Genomic DNA, 21,263 nt, shown 5'->3' with positions numbered 1-21,263 from the left:
TGCTTGTTTATTTTATTCTTTGCGAGCAAAAGGATGTAAAATGTGAAACAAAAGAGAGGAGGAAAAAAGCGTCCCTTCGACTCATGCGTCCGACAAAAGTATTCGTATTTCATAAATGCACACAATGGAGGGTCACAGGGCGATAAGAGCGCTCCTGCATGTGTATTGATATTCAGTTGGATGACCTCCCGAGTTTTCCCGTATGAGCATTACGAGTCGCAGGTGACTCGTAAAATATTCAACGCCTCGGGGCTCGATTTTCAAATGCACCGCGGCTGGAATTTAAAGCCAACGGTTTATTTCCGAGCCGTGGGTGCCCTCGGAGTAAGTGTACGACCTTATACGTCACTCTTCGGGGCGATAGCCGAGCCAAAACGCGGATGGAAATTAGAAAAATGCCCCCCTCGAGCGCGAGGATCGTCATAAAACGGCGATAACGGAGTCACGCGTGTGCACCGTGTGGCATCAGAAAAATTTATTGTTTATACTCTTATTGTGATCTTTAGGAAAGAAAAAAATCCGTACAGGTTACCAACAACATAACAAAATAATTTTAATGTATATTGCACGTAAAAGCGTAAAACGCTGAAAAGCGCGGACGACCGAGGAAGAGAGCGAGTAAATTGGGAAGGCGATCGGATCGATGCACACACGTCCCGGTGGTCCGAGATCAGCGCCAATGAACAGCGTAATTAAAGCGTTGAACAGAAGGATGGGGAGCAAGAGAGAGAGAGAGAGAGATGGTGGGTGAAAAAAGGAAGGAAGAAGAAAAAAAAGGTATCACATTGCGGAGCTCGAAAAAAGCGTGTGCCTGCGGAATCACTTGGCTAGCGGCGAGAGAGGCAACACACACACACACACACACACACACACAGAGATACACGTCTATAGAGGCAAAGAGGAAGAGGGAAAGATAGCTTCCCCTGTACCTAGCTCCGATTGAATGCAATCGGCGACGCAACTCCATTAACGGCTCGGCCTTCCTCCTCACCCTTAGCCTCTCGCTTCCACCAACTTCTGGATTACCAGGTCGAGCAGCTACGTCCCTGCGCCTCCTCGTGTGCATCATCATCACATCTCTCGTATCGCGCACCACCACCGTTGTACTCCGTGGCTGGGTGTGTGTGTGTGTGTGTGTGAATTCAAACCACTACTATCTCTGTGTATGTACCTACCGCTGCCTCGCTATCACCGGGGACGCATACTCTCGTTTCAATCCGACGCCCATACAGACGCTGGCCGACCAAACCGGTGTATATATGGGTACGGCAGGAAGCACACCGAGCGGCTTTCAATGAAAGGAATAGATAAGGAGCTGACGCATTTCGAGCCCCACCCCCTTGCCCCGTGATCCCTGCGTACAGCCCGCCCTCCTTCCGTATATACACCTATACGGGTGTACTTACCCGTGAGAGCTGTACGAGTGACGTCAACTGACGTTTCCAAAGTCGCACTGTACAAAGCTTTCGCACAATCTTACAAACTTGCTTGGACTCACGTGGTCCGAAATGTTCGCCCCTCCGTCGTAATCTCACGTTTTTACGTATAATATGTTAGTGCAGGTGTGTATATATATAGGTAAACCTAATAGGAGACGAAATGTGTCTTTACACTGCATTTACGGAGACTCGATGAGAGACAAGATGATCCGAAGGGGCACGCCCACGACCTGTTGTATATATTGTATCCGTTAGTCGTCAGCTGCACGGCCTCCCAAAACCCACTCGGGAAAAAGCCCGGGCTCTACGTTAATTCTCAGCCACCCCCCCCCCCTGGACCCCTGTTTCGGCTTGAATGGGAATTTCATTGCGAGAGATAGCGGGGCGAGTGGGAGAGAAAAGACAACGGGAGAGCCCGAGGCTATTAAAGAGGGGTCGGCCGGAGATAGGGAGACGAGGGGTTACTTCGGATCAGGAGCCCCCGGGAGCTCACGTGAAATACGTAAGCACTCGCTTAGTGTTATGGCCTGCTGATTTTCGCCTCTCGGTTATTTATGTCCCCTACAAACACTTTTTCCCTAACTCTCGTCGCTACTCGGCTCGAATTTCGTGTGTGTGTGTGTGTGTGATTTAAGACGCGTATTTTGTATACCATTAAAGCGTTATTGTACAAAAAGCTTGTGGAATGACAAAACAATGGGATGAGCGTGTATTTTTTTTTGTGCTCCGCGCGTAGCAAAGGAAGTATAAAAATGGAGCACAGAAGCTACAAAAGTTCAAGAGAGAAAGGGTTTGCTTGTTGAAACTTTTGAAAACGGCGACCAAAAATCTTTTGCCGTTCAAATGTATACAGTACACGACAATCACTTTGAAACAAGTTCTGGACCCAAGCGGCGCCAACGTTACATAAACGATCCACTTTAACGTTGGTATCCTTATTTCAGCCGTATACACACGTGGTTTTCCATTTCTTTCCAAGATTTTTTTCTTTTTTTTCATTTAGAAGCAAAATTCCAGCCGAGTCAGCGCAATTTATATCCTTATCTTGTGTGTACCCACGAAAAAGAGTAGACACACGCACGCGGGAGAACGATTGGCTTTTTTTTCCCTCCGCCCTCGACTCTGTCATGAGCCAAAAAAAAAAAAAAAGGGTCCACTCGTCCTTGGAAACCGCGATCTACGATAGCACACAGCAGATATTTCGGACTCGTTCCCCTCCTAAAGGGCATATATCGCTACAAGTGCGAAAAAGAAACGAAAGCGAGGAGAGAAAGAGATCGGTAAGTATACACGTGTGTGTGTGTGTGTACAAAGTAGTGGGTGGGGGAGGCGTCCGAAAATGAAGAGGCGATAATCGTTGGAGAAACGAAAAAGTCGGGGTTATTTATACGCGGAGGCACCACCACGCCCAGTTACTTGAGCTGCTACCCTGTCCGCCTACGCGATCACATATATTATATATCCACACGGAGATCGGTATATGTAGGTAAGGAGTACTTTGGGAGTACGTCCGCGCGTGCTTGAGTTATTTGGACGTACGTGTGCGTGCTCTCTCGTGTAGTAAAATTTTCTACGGTCCCCGTAATGGCCACTTTAACCGAGGGCGGGGCTCGAACTCCTCCGTCTTTCCTTGTACCTTTTTCCCTCCTCCTTTCTCTCCAGTTTTCCTTTTTACTTTTACCCCGGAGCGAAAATCTGGGGTGGTCGGAATTGTTAACGAAGAGATCCGGGCTTTACACAAAATCCATGTCCTAACGGGATTTCGCTGGGATGGATCTTTTTTTTTTTTTTTTTCTATACGATGTTGACTCTTAAAAGCTTTCGCAGTTGGACGAAAATTTTTTTCCCCCCCAGCTGTGGATGCCCGGAGTTGAAAGAGACAAAAAATCACCATTGAATCCTTTGCTCCTCCTTATTTTTCATTCATCCGGGAGTTTCCAACAATATCGTTCATCCCACCGCTGAAATAAAGTGGCGTGTACGTGACTTGAATCGAACCGAAAAAAACAAAACCCTCTCATTAAAGCAGTGTCTAATTGAACATCAGGCCTATTATCACTTGCAGTAATTTCAAATCAATTGGCCGGAGGGGGGGGGATCGAACCCTCCGAAACAAATCATAATTAAGAAAACGCCATTTATCACAATTAGCGTATCGACAAGGTGCGATGGAAGCGAACGAAATTAAACTCAAACGTGTGTCCATCGATCCATTGAAATAAAAAATGATGAAAAAAAAAAAAAAAAAAGAGTTTCCAACTGATTTTCTCCTTTTCCTCGATTGTGCTCACCGCGTGAAAAGAAAAAAATACCACTTTCCCCGGCAATGGCCAATCTCTCAAAAAACATGATTGGGCACTCTCCCCCCGATAGAGAATCCAAAATACGTTTGGGGGGTAAAAAAAGCAGCAGACACGCGGTGGAAATAAATGATCACGCGCCAGTCTGCTTTGTACGTGTACCTACACGCGCGTCTACGCCGATTCCAAGAATAAGACGAAGAAAAAAAAAAACGGAGCAAAGTAAATCAGGACGTTTTTCCACCCTCCGATCGAAACAAGCGTGGGGCTTCGCGTGTGATCGGGTGATTAATGAAGTGGTGTGTTCGCGCGCGCGTTGAGTCTTCGCGGTGATAGATAACGGGTGGACCTGCGGCAGTGACAAAGGAGTCTCTCTCTCGCCTATATGGGTGTACAACACATGCACGTATATATGTGCTTCCTCCGTCCAATCCTTCGAGGATGGCCAGAGCCGCAGCAGACCCTTTTCACGTCTTCTTACCAGCTAGCTGTTGCTACAGCTCCCCCTGATGGCGCTCCAACTACAGTCAGTCACAGATGCAGCCATTGTGTATCTCGTCCCTACACTATACAATACAAGCACCAGGAGATGGAACTACTCGGGAGAGCCAAGTCCGATATGTACTTCTGGCGTATTAGCGACCGCCCGAGTGGCACGTCTTGGCCTTCCTTTGCTCGTCCTTATGTGCGCGTTCTGTACGGCTGCTGCCCGGGAAATGGATGAAATATTACACAAATTCCCCTTTGGTTTACTATACGCATGTTCTGTAACTCGTTTACTTGATCACGGGGTTTCTCGGATCGTAATGATTTGTCGTTCGAAATTTTAAAACTTGTCTAATTGTTTCTTACATTATATTTTGGTTTGAAAAAAAAAGTATCACTAATCCTTTATTTCGTGGATGAACTTTCTCATTGACATGGTAATAGTACCTATACAATGGAGCTAGCTTTTTCAGCTTCGCTGGTCAAGTTCTAGTACAGTTTTCACTTTTTCAGACTGAGAGACTCACCTATATCTCTAAGGTAATAATACAACAACGATAGTATATACATGAATATATTTGCCTAAAAAAAGATTATGGTGAGTCGCTTATATTACAATGGGATTTTCTGAACCTATATGATTCCGAATTTTAGTAACGAGTGTAATATGGAATTTGTATGTGTATAATATTCGAAACGTTGAAAATTTCCTGTAAATAAAGCTTCAAATCGAACTTTATCCGATTTGTATTTTGAGTACTACATCAAAATAAGGCAACAATACGTTTTATTCTCATTAAGAGAATAGTACTTTCCTAATTTTTTCTAATTAAAATTTAATGTTGCTACAGTGATGTTTAGCCTTTTTGTTACGTAACTATTGCAAACACATTTCTAACGTAACCTACAGTTTTTATTGCAGCGTTAGCCTCGTTTTTCTGCAGTTCGATCTTATCGTCCAAACAGAAAATCACAAGAGATAAAAGTTGTTTTCATAAGCATGTGATCTCCGAGTAATTGTGTCCAATGGTGTGTATTTAATCCACTGTAAATAAAAATCGTGAGATCTTGGGATGCGTGGTTTTACTGTAAGCCTAAAAAAAAAAATGTTGTGTACGTCATGGCTGGACAAAATTTTTGCAACGACATGAACACGTGGTGATGAGAGGCCATTGATAAGCAAAGATGATGTATGCTGGTGAGTGTATGAGAGAAGGCATGAAGAGCGAGAGATACATCGTTATAGAAGAGGGTCTAATAATTAAGATAGGGTATAATATCAGGCAATGAAAGCATGAATGAACACGAATGACAGATATATATATATATATATATAATATATAATATTGGTACGTATTATACATAAATATATAAATAAGGCGACATGGCGGGGAATTTTCGTTCTCTTAATACATCGCGCGTGCAGCTCAAATGTATCAGACAATTTTTCCATATGTGACAAACAATGATGTAGCAATAGTAATAACCACATACATAATAACAGTAAGTATATATACTTAATACAGAGGAACACCGGCTAACGTGAAAATTGTACACTCCCACCATATATATTGTGAATAATATGTAATACATATGTGTGCAATATACACGATTTTCGACAAACATCGTTATATTTAATATATACACTCACACATTTAAGCTTTGATATCAAAATTTCGCACAAATAGAACTCCAATCACTTACAATACACCATTACTTGTTTAATGTTATGGTTGCTCAACACGTTAAACAACACTCATTTAGGCAAGCACTTGACAACTTGTATACTTTCTTTACTGCGTCATTCAAGCTACTTACTCGTTTTATTTTCGGGAAAAAATTGCCTTTCAATTTCAATTTCAAAAGTTTTTTTTTACAAAATTCATTGTTCAAAGTTTAAAAAGCTTTAACTGTACAATGTCAATCGCTTTTTGGCTCTAAGCAGATTTAGTATTACTAAAAAAGCTGTAACTCTACTCTTAACTTTAGATATGTTTTATAAATAAAACTTTATAAAATGTTGATGATTTTTCAATGAAATTTTAGAGATATACATGTAGTTGATCACTAACCTTAGACATATACATTTTTTGCGTCTCTGTGGTCGGAAAGTGGAATCTTCGGCCCGCAAACGTGTGCGAATGAATTTTAATAGTGTAAAGCCATTTGAACAAACAAACGTGACAATAAAAGTAAGTTAAAAGCGATGCGTGATGTTGTATTCGATTTAAAATACCGTACAAGCGTGTACTCGAGGTGAAAAACCAACATATACTCGCACAGTTGCTTTCGTCATTCTCCTTATGTCGAGATGAAAATTTATTTTTAGGATTCAACTTTATTTGAACGAGACATCATTATATGTGTTCTCTTTGACAGAGCAACTGAAAGTGCAATTTCACATATACATCATGAATATATTTAAAAAAAAAGTGACCTCTCGTGCGCGCGCGCGAACTGTATCTTTATCAAAAGAATTATTTTTCTCATTTCCGATGCAGCAAGAGTAACGAGAAACAGCAAAGGAACACGTACTCTTTCCTCCAGCTCTTTCTGAATTATTTCTACCTCATTGATGCATCGTCAGTGCACTCGTACACATCTTTTCATGTATATACACAAGTATTACGTGTGTGCCTGTTACATATTTATAAACTATGTGTATGAGCGATTCTTCAAACAAAATTATTCGTTGTGTGGTAAAATTATATAACATTTTTTACACTTGTTTTACTACTGCCCTTATTTTGTTTAGCACATCGACTACTAAATGATAAGCATCTTCGTTACCTCAGAATCACAAGGAAATTCGTTTGCATCTTTGTAAATTGCGGAGAATTTTTTTTTTTTTTTAATTTGGAAAATAGCTTTTTTCCTATCAACTGTTTATAGAAAAAATTTTAAAAGTCATTGTTAGGAATTGAAAAAAATTTTTTTTTACAATCTTTAAAGTAGTTCCAAAAATGTATGGCACATTAACGGTGGAGTAGTTTCGGGGTAGTATTGAAAAATTGTAAAAACTGCAAATAAGATTAAATTTTTATTTATTTTTGGACCATAGAACGGAAAATATTTTGTGGAATCGGTTACACACACCACATGGTTTATTTCAATGTAACAGACCGTTCCAATGTTACACCGCCAATTTACTTGCTTTATGCTTTTTCCAGATATACATACATGGCTATATTCATATAAATATATATTAATTAATATATGGTTATATAAATATAAAACGACATCAATATTTATAAATATAAATATATACGTAATACATCACATATTAATAAAAACAATATTCAATATCCAATATACCGATGTCATAATGATGCGACGTCCAATTATTATATCCACATAGTTGTACAGTATACGTAAATTGTTGTACATGTATATGTAATATATGCATTATTTTATATACTAGAACAGTATACACAAGATAAATGCAACGAAAAAAATGAACTCGTATATGTGCAATAGTTGCTTAATACCCACAATCTTACTGAAACTTTGACTGCGCGCAAAATTATGTAAATATAGTAACGTATGTAGCTTCAGGCAAAATTTTATTGATGTGATTAAATCAATGGTATTATGCTCCAAGTAATATTAAATCAATAGTATTACATGACTCGAAAAATTAATATAATTTGACTCGATATGCAAATAACGTGTACGAAATTTCCACGTGGGCAATACAAGCAAACACATCTACAAAGAGTTCATGTTATGGGATTTGTAAATAATATATACACACATACATGACTTTCATGTATATGCATATATATATACATGTACATGTACAACATACACAAACACTGCGTGCGATCATATTCATAATATGTATTATATGTATATTGTAATATATAATACAAATATATGTATGGATAAACAGATACTCAAGGCATTGCCGGCTGGATATTTGGAAGCACTCACCATGTTATAATCATCAATTTTGCTGATCGAGCGTAGGTACATGTTGATTTCCACCAGAACCGGGCCGTCTAATATCATCGTCCGGAACAGAGTATATATAATAATATAATCAATTATTAACGTGGCCCCGATTCACATGATTCTTACATAGGTATACAGCTGAATGCGCAATATCCTGACTATTTTATATAAATATATATTTTTTTTTTTTTTTTTTTATATTATAGTGCTCTACGTCCGGCTCCTTTTTAATAAGGGCACTACTATGGGCACTTAGCACTTTGGAGAAGGAAGGGAAGAGGGATGGGAGGCCTCCCATTACAGGAGGGGGGTAGGGGGAATTAGGCAATGATGCTGCGAGAAGGTCGCCTAAACCCTCCTCGAGGAGCATTGCGTGGTGAAAAAGCACATGTGAAAGACACAGAGGTACTTGCCCGAAAAAGTCGCACTGGCCGGGAACTGAACCACGGTCTCCCGCGTGCCAATCCCCGACCTAGCCGACCGAGCCACCGCGCGCTCATATAAATATATATATGTATTTTATCATAGAGCTAACAATAAACCCTGGCCATTGTCTCTATACGTTATATCAGCTTTCATTCCAACTATGCTGTAATGCTATGATTTTTTATTTTTTTTATTTTTGTTTGTTATTATGCACACAACGTGTACCAATGAAACAATGCCATAATGAGTTATCGTCACATTTCATCGTATTGAGGAGCTGCCTCAATTTTCAGTGTATAGTTTGGACGTATTACACTTGCGCAGAGAACGAACGGACGAAAGCAGCTGTGTTTCTCTATATATATATATTATTCTACAATGAGGCACGTTTTAATGAACGAAACGCATTGTCGACGTGATATTGAAAAAAAAAAAAAAAAAAAAAAAAAAAAAAAAAAAAAAAAAAAGTGATCAGAGTAAGTTTTAAATGTAGAAATAAATTGACAAAACTGGTTGACTATGCTGTACAACTACAGTAATGTTGTGGTGAAGAGTATTATATTATATAGTTTTGCATAGTAAACGGCGTATATGTGTGCATGGCCATGTCAAGGAAACATCGCGCATTACACTAAGCATAAAAAATATGGTAATCAAAAGCTACGCTCTCCTTGCGAGGGGAGTGTCGTTGCAACAAAAATTGGGCACTTACCATCCCAAGTCTGCTCCGTGCAGCGTTTAACGCGCCAACTTGTCCAAGTTACCCGTTATTTACATTACGTGGGATCGGCTTAAAATTATTCCTCGTATTGCCACCTAAACACTTGGCTCGACTCGATCGAAGGCGAAAAGTGTGGGACGAGCCTCGCTTCGGCGAACGCGCGAGCCATTGAGGTGAAGTCGAGCGAAAGCCTCGCTTCTTGTTTATGAGTCTTAACGCGCATGACATATGGCACACTGGGGCATTTCACTCGCATCGTGCATAGTAAGTATATGGGTACAAAAAATATTGTAAGGGGAGACGGGTCGTATTGGCAGGCCTGTAGATATCGAGTGTGTGCGAGAGCGCGACAAAAGGAAAAGGGAAGGAATTCACGCGAGCTATCTCCGCGGGAATAAACCTCATTCACGCCCCGTTGAGCCGCGATAAGGAAAACGACCCGCACGGTCGATCGATTCCTCAGCGGAGAAAAAGAGGGGGAGGGAGGCAAAAAACGTATGTGTAACGCGAGTCCGCACGCACAATAAACGCCTAGGAGGAAGGCGCGGGGCCACTTGTGGCACTCTTGGCGCTATCGGCCCGAGATCCGGGAGGGACCGAGTGATCGATAAGGGAGTAACGACCAACGCAAGCTCCCCCCGAATGGAGATCAGATTCTTTTCCATTGCTATTAGATTTCACAACGTCAAGTAGCGTGGATGATTTGAGAAAAAAAGAAAAAATGTATAGGGGTGGCCGATTTTTCGATTCATTAGGCGAGATCGGTATTCCTATACTCTGTTTCTCTTATCGCGCGCTCGAGGGGCGAAACTCGTCAGCGACGAAGCACACCCGTACCATATTAGGTCTTATCGTCAACGACGACTCGTCGAATTCCCGTGTATAGATTGTGCAGCGAGCGCGGGCCATTGTTTACAGAGCGGACGCGCTACACATACATAGGCAGGTATATATACATCATAAATGGTAATAGGGTGGATATACATATAGACCTATATAAGCAAATGCGGGAGCGAGGAGCGAGATAAATGGCGCGTGTTCGGGGCATCGTCGAGGGTACGTATGTATACGTGTAGGGACGAGGGACAGCGTACAGGGGGGGGGGTATACGTATACCTCGAAGGGTGGAGTCGGACATTACGATTACGAGAGCGCGGATTGAAACAAATCGATTATGTGGGGCGCGCGTGACGGATCGGCTGCGCGCGACGTCAGCGCACGAGGAATGGGGGACGAACGTATATGTGTATAATATATGTACCTATACTCTGCATCGGTGTCGCAGCTGAGAGTAAGAGAGAGAGAGTTGCTCCTCTTATCTCTCTGCTCTGTTCTGCTCTGGTGTGTATACCTATGTCCTATATCCAGTGTGCCACCTATACATCTCTCCTCGGGAGTGCGGGGGACCACCTTTATCGTCGTTACCAAGCGAGAGGGACAGGATCGATTCGACCCAGGCTGCAGTTTGTACGTAGGTACACACACACACACACACACACCCACACACACACACACACACACACATATATATATATACATAGGCACACTTACATCCCCGTGTAGAGGAAGATGACAACCCTGTATGCACGGTGATGATTACCATGCGGGTGCCAATGTGTGTGTACCTATATATACTTAAGGTGGGATACTAAATGTACACTACACCGAGAATTTGCCTATACATCCGTCCGTGTAAATGTGTGCATTGTCCGATGGCATCTTCCGTGCCACGGTGGCACCGCTATCTTCCGCTCTCCCCTCCGTATGCCGAGCAACTGGTCCCCTTTCATCGTGGGTCCTTTTTTTTTCTCCCCTCCCGCTGGGTTATTTGCTCCCGCTTATTTGTGCTTGTTTCCAAGGAAAATTAATAATCATCCCAAAAAATGTAAATATTGCAATAAGAATTCGATACGAGCTTTTTTCCCGAGTTAATGTCCTCGGCAAATGAAGTTTTCCATTCCGGGAAGTTAATCAAAGTCGGGGTAAGACAGAGGGAGATGGGGATGACTGTAAAATAAAAAAATAAAAAAAAAACGAGATGGCGAAGGAGCCGGTCACCGCTACTATGTAATTTAACTGGAATCTTCATCGCTTCTCTGCTTTCGGATGCTCATTGAACATTGTTCTCTTCGAACTGCTCGGGTGAGCACGTGCACTTGTGTGAGCGAGGATAAATGAAAGATTCGAGTATACAATCACGGAAAGAAGAAAGAGACGTTTGATACAGAGTACCTTAAAGAGAGATTCATGATGATGATTACTTTCAAGTATTGTATAGGATATGTTATACTCCCAGAGTTCATTTAAACTTTTTAACTTTGGTGTAATGTTGTTATGGTGATTATTGCATCGATCTTCAAACACGATACCTTCCGCGCGCTCGAGGGACAGTAGACGAGACGCTGGCCGATGTCGACGCCAAAGCAATCTTTGGTTTTTCGTTCATCCCCCCGTGTCCCAGATATAAAAAAAAAAAAAAAAAAGAAAAAAAAAAAAAGAAAAAAAATACCATGAAGAAAGGAAGGAAGGAAAAGCCATCTTTCATCCCGCGTCATTTATAGAGGCCAATCAGGAAGGTTCTTCGTGGCATAACAATGCGGACGGCCCCGGGAAATCAGGGGGGAGAAGGGCGCTCTCTGGATAAAAGGGAAACCCTACACCTGCTTATACAACGTTTACATTTGCCTCGACGGAAGTGCCTGTGTGTACGTACACGGACACGGATGATAATGGAAGAGCGATGCGCCGGCTTTTTTTGACCCGCGAACACTCACTCGCACACAAACCATTTTTTCTTTTTTTTCCATACGGCAATCAATCACTCTGTACGTGTACCAAATAATCCCCCCCACCCACCGCCCTATCCCCCCTTTTAACAACACAGAGACTGTCACTATATGCCCCCTCCCCCACGCGATCGCATAATACCATTCATGGCCGTCGAACGTGGAAAATATTATTCAGCAGATGCTCGTGTGTATATAACGTACCGGGCGGAATACATTATACCAGGCGTGATCCCCCTGCCGGCCAAACGTCACGCGGGCGTCACTTGTGACAGAAAGTAGGTGCGCGTAATTGTAGACGTCGAATTTGTCAGCCAATGGCAAAACATTTTTGCTCTGCCCCCCGTCGTTTGTTTGCCGCCCGGGCGCAAAAACACATCGGAAGCGCGTGTACACGTATACAGTCAAATTTTACTGCGAATCAGTTATCGCAATAAGTAAACGACTCTTCACTTATAATTAGTCAGTATTGACTTATTCGACTCATCCAACTTTAGAGGGTATATATGTACATGGAAAAAAAAGCACAAACAGAACGAGCCAACGAAAAACACCCCCTGTACAGCATCACCAGTCTCACCCTGTTTTTTTGTTTTTCTTGTGCAAAATTGGATGTCGAGGAGCCAGGCGTTAAGAGGTGAGAGCGAGAGCGAATCAACGGAAAGGCAAGAAGGCGCGCGAAACGAGTCCTCCTCGCGGCATCTGCGCCAACATCGGATACACTCCCCCCCTCTCGCAGTGGAGTTGGCTCGAAAGGGTTTGTATACACGTATATATGTCCTTTCTCCCTGAGCAGAGGCGAAGATTGTCAAAGTTCGCGAAATCTCTGTCGAGCGGTACGTACCTGCCTAACCGATGGGCGGGGATATGGCTTCCTTTCGAGCCGGTGCTCATCCTCGAGCAAAGGGGACGATCCGAGTGTAACGTATGGTACGCTGCGACCAAGGACCTGTTACGTACACCGGCGCGCACATCCTGCTCCACGCACCCGTGCGTTTCACTACCACCCCACCACCAACTACCCCGAATTTGGTTCTCCGTGTGGGCACACGTATATATACATTACGTTCGTATTCAGTCGACGGAGATTCCGGAGCCCCGAGGCTGTGCAGAGCCGCGAGAGTATACAATTATACGGAGCTTATGTACGATGTGCTGTACGTGTTTCGGATGGAGGATCGCGGCACACCATCGGTAGACTATAACCCTCGTTGAGATGCAAGCAGCCGTGATAATAAGAAAATCATCTGGATTCGAGTGGTTTGCCGATCAAATCCCATCAACGCGCGCTTCCTTCCAACTTCCTCCCCTGCATATAGTATACAACCCCTGATCCGGTTATTTCTTTATACGCGCTCGTTTATTTGATGTTCATTCGGCACAGTGTATAAGTATACGTATCAGCTTCCTTCCTTTCTTTCCGGGACGTGACTTATTCCAGCCCCTTTGCGATTAACAAGGTAAAGGAGCGGGACGTGCCTGGCAAATGTTTGAGGGTGTGTGATTGGAGCTCATCGCTCCTCCCTTTTTCTTTTTTTTCTTTTTTTTTCTTTTTTTTTCTTTTGCTTATAGGCTTCGGGGATCCAGTTATCGTTGTCATTATTGTAGTTTTTTTTTTTTCCTTCCCTTCGATCATTCAATTTCGTTGCCGTCAATATTTACTGCTCCAAGGGGGAGGGGGTACGATAAGACGCGACGGATGCGAGCGCGAAACAAACTGACTCTTACGTGACATCGTCAAACGCGAAATTGCCTGTACTTTTTATTAAATATCGTTTCTGCTACGTGTATATGCTTTGTACATAAAATTACGCGATGTCGCATCGATGAAATCGCGACGGTGCACACGAAGGACTTACAAATCTAAGCCCCTTCTAGAACTACGTACACGGTAAGTATAGGCGCAGTCGTTTCACTACATTTTTATCATTAATAACAAGTAAAGTGCAGCTTAAGTCGAGCGTAGGTACAACGCAGTGCAAGAGTATAACGTACACGTGTATATACACACCATATTTATACTTACACATAGCTAATTTTCGACACGTCATTCCTCATACTCGACTTTATGCGTAGGGAGGGGGGATCGCGAGATGGATACAAACGTCCTTCCTAATAATCATCACGGAGAGGAATAGGCGTACCCAAGACGGGAGTAATCTTTATGCCCGAGGAAGGCGGCTCAATCGAGATTCGCGGGGGGTACGTCTACACATCTACTTTCTATTATATACGCTATATACAAGATAACTCCTCTGGCCGGGAACAATGGAGCTGGGGTCGGAGAGGCTGCGCGTCGGGTTGGTATACCTATATCTAGCGAATCCAATCAAGCCGCTATATATACGATGGAAAGCTCGAGTTTACGGGTTGCTTTTTGTGCGTCCAACACCCGCACACCTACATAGTTATATACATTGCACAGGTGTACACATTCGCTCGGGCAAATATGTATAGGTGTACACCTGGTAGTATTAAACGAGGGATCGTATACTGCATGGTCCCTTTGGCACAACGCATCACGTCCGCACATGGTTATACTTCTCGTCGGTGCGCGTCTAAAGGAGAGCTTCATCAATTTGTGGGAGCAGTAGTATACATGTGTCGGGTATCGATGACTCCGCGTCGTTGCGCCGGACCCGAAAATAAATGTACAATGTGGATGCACGGAGGGTTATTGAGTGAAAATCCAGCGGTGATTACGCGCGATTCCTCAAACGTGAAATCGCTCGAATGGGGCCACGCGTATACCCCATTTGGAACATTCATGCATCATCTCCCCGTGTAACATGTACGGGCATAATTGTGCATCTATGTACGTACATACCTAATGGAAATAAAGCGTCACAAAACATCACGCGCTGTGTATGTTATGTACCCTCGGGTGTGCGGGGGTTTGTCTGTGCGTAGGTATACACACACGTGCATCCAAAAGACTAATAACAATTTGTCCCCGTGTGTCATAACATGTACCCATACGTATCAATGCAAGGGTAATGGTGTGGTAATGGAAGTGGTGATATGCTATACCCGGTGACTACACACACATGTACGGTATACACCTGTACACGTATATATATATATATATAGGTACGCGAGAGAGCGTCCGTCAGTCAACGGATGTGATGTATATTATGGATGAAGCGAGGCGAGGGGGGGCACACATGTGTGTATACCTCTATACGTGTACGATTGAGTGACGCGTAATTGCATAACCGTGTGATCGCTAATTGTTGAGGCGTCCGAGGGGCACATGTACGCCGTCCACAAATACACACCCTGACCAACACAAGCTACATGCACGATACACGTGCAACCTTGTCGCGAGTACCTGGTGTACAACGTGTGTATATATCTATGCAGAGTCATGTATTATATAGGTACATTTGTGTGTGTGCGTGTTGCTGCCATGCGGGCCAGTCTGAGCTTCCAGTAATAACCCCCCCCCCCAACCCCCTTTTCGCCCGCGTCCCTCTCCCGTCTCCCCCCGGTAATTGTAATTGAGATCTAACAGCGTCGCGGACAAATCATTCGCTGAAGGGGCCCACATTTCTCCCCCCCCCGCCTACAATAGTATATCTTTGTGCACAACATACATACATACATGTACATAATATGCGCGGGCACATGGGTACGACACGTGACGCAATTTATACAATCGTCCTTTCGTCGTTTTTGATACTTCTATCCGTACATCCTTACTCATTGTGCTCTGTAATACCGTATACCAACTTTGTGAATAGGTACACGGTTTTTTTTTTACTATATAATAAAAAGTAATGAAGAAAAATTGCAGTACTTAAATAATTATAGTTATATGTATAGCTGATCCAGGGACAGCGTGACGCCACTTCCTCCTCCGATTCCTCCGTTGCTTCTTTTTGTGCTTCTCACAGTCGGCTTCGCCGGACTCTAGACGCCATTTATAGTCCATGTATTTTTTGCGCCACAGGGAGCAAAGCGTACGCGAGCCCGGCTGTGTGTGAGCCGGGGAGTGGTAGCGAGTGGCGTCAAGCCGCGATTGGATCGTGAATGTGAAAATCAAGGCAATGATAAGTAAGTATGTATAGGTATACCTACAATGGTACATAAGTACAGACAAATTGTTTTGATGTCTCATCGGTTGCGCAGTACTTTGTGTCCACGCGCAAAAGGGGATGTGCTGTCTTCCAATAAACATAATTAGATGCGTGGATATGTATAGACGTAACGGCTCGTGAGCCATTTGTTACCCAACAACGAGCCGCCCTTTGGATGTACCCAACAGAGATGGTTCGAGCATCGGAGGGGAGAATGGGAGTCGAGTGTTGGCCATTGATGTCGTTCGACTACAGGCGAAAGAGAAAAAGAGCCGGTCACGGGGAAAAGATATATTATAGAGATGAGGCGCGTGTCACATCATCATACGTTGTATACATACATATATATATACGTATACAGTGAAATGGAGGATACAGGTGTACAACGAGGCTCGCGCTATACGTGTGGGAGGTAGTGATTATACGACGAGCTTTTATATGCGCGCATTACGTGATGCGTCTGTGTAAGTGAGATATGCTGGGCACTGAGTGTGCATCAGAGCCAAGAGAATGAGAGACAATGAATTGTAACGGCGTGCCCCTATATATATATACGTGTGTAGTAATCACAGGAAAGAACAGTACAGAAGAAAGGGTGCTGCGTGGCTATACCTACACATTTGCCGCTATACTAAAGTCGTGATAACAAGGGTGTCTTTCTATGTATATATATGGATGTACGTATGTGCCCGATTACGACAGAATTGCAGCTTTTCTACATTTGTGATGGAAATACACGTAGAGCAAAAGAAGAAGAAGAAGAAGAAGTGAGACGAAGCCAACAGTGAAAAAGTGATTGCAGGTGGTGATGATCTACATACGTGTATACTATAATGATAATAATATGCTATGCGTGGGTGAGAGAAAGAGGCTCTATAGCGAACGACACGAGATGGAAATAGAGTTACAGGATAGAGAAAGATTATCTAATAAATTGTATTGTAATGGGCGAAAACATATCTTTTACACACACCCGTAGTAGCCCATTGCTATATAGTGTTGAATATTGGGTATATTACTATTATTATTGATGGTGGTATGATGATGATGATGATGATGATAATAATTGAATACCTATGTATTGAAGTAGATGAAAATTAAATGTAGCGCAGTGATTGTAAGCATTTAATATTATGTGGTATATGGTTACGTATTGTAAACAACGAAGAAATTAATTATTAGTAATAATATAATATTAACAACATTGAGAATAACAGTAATAGAAGTAGTAGTAGTAGTATTAAATAGTAGTAATATAATTATAATAATAATATAATACAAACACCCAGCACAAAATAAGTGTAGGAGTGTGTATGTGTGTATAATAAACGCGTTTACTGTGTCTGCAATAGTAGTATGTATGCTTTTTCTTGGTCTTCAAATCTTTTGGGTTTTTTTTTTTGTTTGTTTGTTGTCAATGTGAAAAATAGTAAATCAGCTGATAAAAGTCGGGGCGTGTGTCGTTTATTTGAGACTTACCATGGTAACGTCATCTATTTTTGAGATACTTCGAACAAATATGTTGACAGAGACAACCGCGGGCCCATCTAACATAGCAAAACAGAATCAATTGATTAATAAATCGTCGCAACGCCTCTTTTCCCTTAACATATCAATAAATCAGTGGTTCTACGCATACATTAATTTTTTTTTTTTTTTTTGTTTTTTTTTTTCTTAGTGTTACGTTGTATTCTCCTCCGTTGATCGTCGAATTTTCATTTTTATGCTTATGTTTTTTTTTCCCCCACAATACTTTACTTTTCTCGCAGCTTTCGCTTCTTTTGTGGCTCGAGCGCACTTTGGACTATTTCTCGCGACTTTCGACTATTTCTCCTCTATTTCTCTATCATCGGCAACGAAGAAAAAAAAAGTTGAAAAAACAGGGAGCTTAAGAAAAGGTCCCGTACTACACAGTCACACAGCCACATCGTAAAATTGCTTCTCTCCCCCCTCCTGCACCCCGACCCAACAAACGGGCTGAAAACGAATTTTCTCCGTCTCCCGGGTCGCATTCTAAAACGAAAGCAGAGCTACGTGTATGTATGTATGTATATACGCGGTGAAAGAGACGTTGCGAAAATTGCGAGACAATCTTCGGCGCACGTATACAAACTCGTTCAAAACACAATGGCATTACGGTGTCGAGGGTTACTACTACAGCAGAGAGGCGATCGAGTCGCCGATTACTCGCATAACATTGCACACAGTCATTTTTAATCCGCGAGAGACAATAACGCGCTCGCACGCGATACACGTTTCCAGCCCCCCCCCCCCCGCAAACTACATCGGTACAAGTCGGAGGCTCGTAAATCTTTTTGCCTTCCTCACTTTTCGTTTCTTTCCTCCCGTTGTACGTGTGCACTCACGCACTTTCAACCGTGTAATCGACGCTACAACTATACGCGTGTTTTTTTTTTTTGCTTTCGCCCTCCCGCGATTCCTTTTGCCGGGGTTTTTTTTTCTTTCCCCCCTCGCAGGGTTGGATACGCGGTAGCTCGGCCAACAAACGAGCGAATCTCGTTTTCGAACAACTGGAGCAAAATAAAGTTAACGAGCTTCGTCTATTGCTCCTCCACCTGCGCGTGTGTACAAATACACATCACCCACTGCTCCCTCTCTTCCGTGTGGTGTCCACTGCGGCGCGCGGCGGTGCTCTCTCCTCCCGTATATATACCCACCCCTTTCTCCGCTCCGTGTGTGTGTGTGTGTGCTTGCGTGCTCGCCCATACACCTAATAAATTGTGTTTTATTGGCTCGGCGACGTTTTACGCGGGCGATGGCTGGTGCCCGCCTCGCCCCCTTTTTTTTAAACTCACGTGAAAACATGCGTGTGCCTTCCCAGAAGTATCGATATTCCATATGTATATAATATATGTGCTCCAGGGCGTCGACAAACGCCTGTACACGGTTTAAACCTAACTGTACGAGATTTACGGCTGATGAAATTGGGTCGCGAAATTTACGGCTGTACCCACGTATATATACCTGCATATAACGAGTACTCAGTTGATGTTTGCCTTACTGTAATTTATATCACAAAGAACGTCCGCCGCGGTGCATAAGTAAAAAGGTGTGGGTACCTACTTGCAATAGATTAGCCTTCGATCGGAAGCCCCCGTTTGCTCGATTTGCTCTATGCTTATACACTCGGATGCTCCAACTTATATAATTTGTTTGCGAGAGTTGGCTCGTTTCAAAAGAACGCCAATCTCGTGCACTTGTTTTCCACGTGTACAAGTATAAATACGTACCTATACACGGGTAAGGCTATATATTTGTGGAATCAATGTTGCGCCGAATCATTGCTGGGTATATATATATATATATGTAAAGAGGGAGGGGGTTGATTGGAACGGATAGAATAATCGAGGCGATATTCCAACAACCGATCGCGGAAACTACCGATACCCTACCCCTGCCCCACTACCTCTATACGTCAGTTGGCTCCTGCAGTTCCTCCAACTCGATCACGTATACCGATCCATCTCCTGTTATGGACACGTAATACGTACCCCCTGCCCCTCGACTGTTGCGTACAATTTGCAGGTATAATGTACGTGCAGTATAGTACATTAACCATACGTGCCTACCTGCCCAGCAAAGCCGGCTCGAGAAATTAATTTCGCTGCAGTTTTGATTTTCATAGCCCGTCGCTACGAGGTGAGAACCAGCTCGAGGTAAAATCGGAGAAACAGCGTGCAATACCTAGTCGAGCTAGTCATATACTGCATCGCGGGTGTTTCCACGAGCGCAAGGAAAAAAAAAATTGTTACACGAGAAAATTGAGCTCGCGCGCGGCTAATGAGCTGAAAAAATTAAATATCCGCAAAGCGCTGCCCCTCGTGCCCCCTATTCTTACATGCACGTGACATTGGTCGTGCACGCACCGAGTAACATCTCGCGAATACGATTCCCGTTCGAGTGGACCCCCCTTTTTTTTATTTTTCCTCCTTCCGTATACTTCTGGTTATAGGAGTATCAGTAGTACGGATAAACGTGCGGTGCGCCAGTGAAGGAGGACCTCGAGCCGCGGCCGCGGAACGAACGCAATCCCGTTATAGCCGGTGCCGGGTACGGCTGGCGTGACCAGATTGCAAACCACCGAAGCCGTGCTTAAAAGCTCCGACCGCTTCTTTATCCGCTTCGCGTGTTTTACGGCAAGTTAAGCTCCCCCCACCTACCGGTATATATGTATATAATGCACGTATATCTACAGCTAGTTCAAAAAGGCGCATACATATACATAGACGTGGTGTATACGCGCAAGCGAGCCCGTTCGTATCCCGGCCTGCGCAGCAGAGGCAACGCCCAGTGACGCGGTGAGCCCGGCTCTCTCTCTCTCTCTCTTAGACTCCCTGTACAAATATTTGAGGGCTGTTGGCTTTGAGCTCCGAGGCGGAATAAAATTTAAACGCCGTCTACGTGAAAGAAAAACATCGGGGATGCTTGTACCCGACGACTGTCCGGACGAGGCTCCTTTTTTTCTTGTGCCATTAGCCGCGAGCGCGTCTGACCGGTATCGGGTTTTTACTACTCGTCGTGTCTCGTGAGCGCGTTGTATACAACACGGATACATGTACCTACAAGTTTATTAATCCGTTCGGGTATGGTGTCATTTTTTAAATAAAAAACGCAAGACTTTTGGGTGCAGTGTATACACACGCACGAGCAGGTGATTCGCGAGCAACCGTAAAACGGCAAATAGCCCGGGAAATTACGCGCTGTCTTCCGTAGCGCTTCCTGCTTTTTCCTCCCTTTCTTTCTTTTTTTTTTTTTTTTTTTTTTGTTGCTCGAACCGTTCCCTTCCGGGAGCTCTTCCGCGCGTACAGCACGCAAACTCGTTATTTAGTTCGTTCGGCGCGTTGGCAAGTTCCGCGAGTCGAACTCCCACACTTTCCGCTCGGTACGGAGGCTACCGCGCGCGTGTGGGGAAAACCGTAGGGAATAAAAAAGAAAAAAAAAATACCATGATGGAGATTAGCCGCGCAAATTGCGACCCTATTCGAGCCTAATGAGCATTCGTCATCGGGCGGAGTAATTTGTCGCCGCGGGTGCGTGTGGGTGTATGTGTG

General features: G+C 43.5%; 1 protein-coding gene across 3 annotated transcripts in view; it reads right to left on the bottom strand.

Moving 5' to 3' along the window:
- Window positions 1-21,263, bottom strand: part of GluClalpha (glycine receptor alpha 1) — a 92,209-nt gene that overhangs the window by 12,621 nt on the left and 58,325 nt on the right. Inside the window, exon 4 of one of the 3 annotated variants that reach the window (XM_089590878.1) lies at window positions 17,671-17,738. The exons of the other annotated variants lie outside the window; for them this stretch is intronic. Coding sequence (XP_089447004.1) covers window positions 17,671-17,738 — 68 coding nt within the window. The remainder of the gene's footprint in view (window positions 1-17,670; window positions 17,739-21,263) is intronic. 3 annotated transcript variants of the gene reach the window in all.

This window comes from Copidosoma floridanum, unplaced genomic scaffold (assembly GCF_036245765.1).
Source record: "Copidosoma floridanum isolate Cflo_tuat_1 unplaced genomic scaffold, Cflo_Japanese_pri ptg000013l, whole genome shotgun sequence".
Lineage (NCBI taxonomy): Eukaryota > Metazoa > Arthropoda > Insecta > Hymenoptera > Encyrtidae > Copidosoma > Copidosoma floridanum.
Note: the sequence above shows the minus strand (reverse complement) of the source record. Positions and strands in the feature narration are given on the sequence as shown.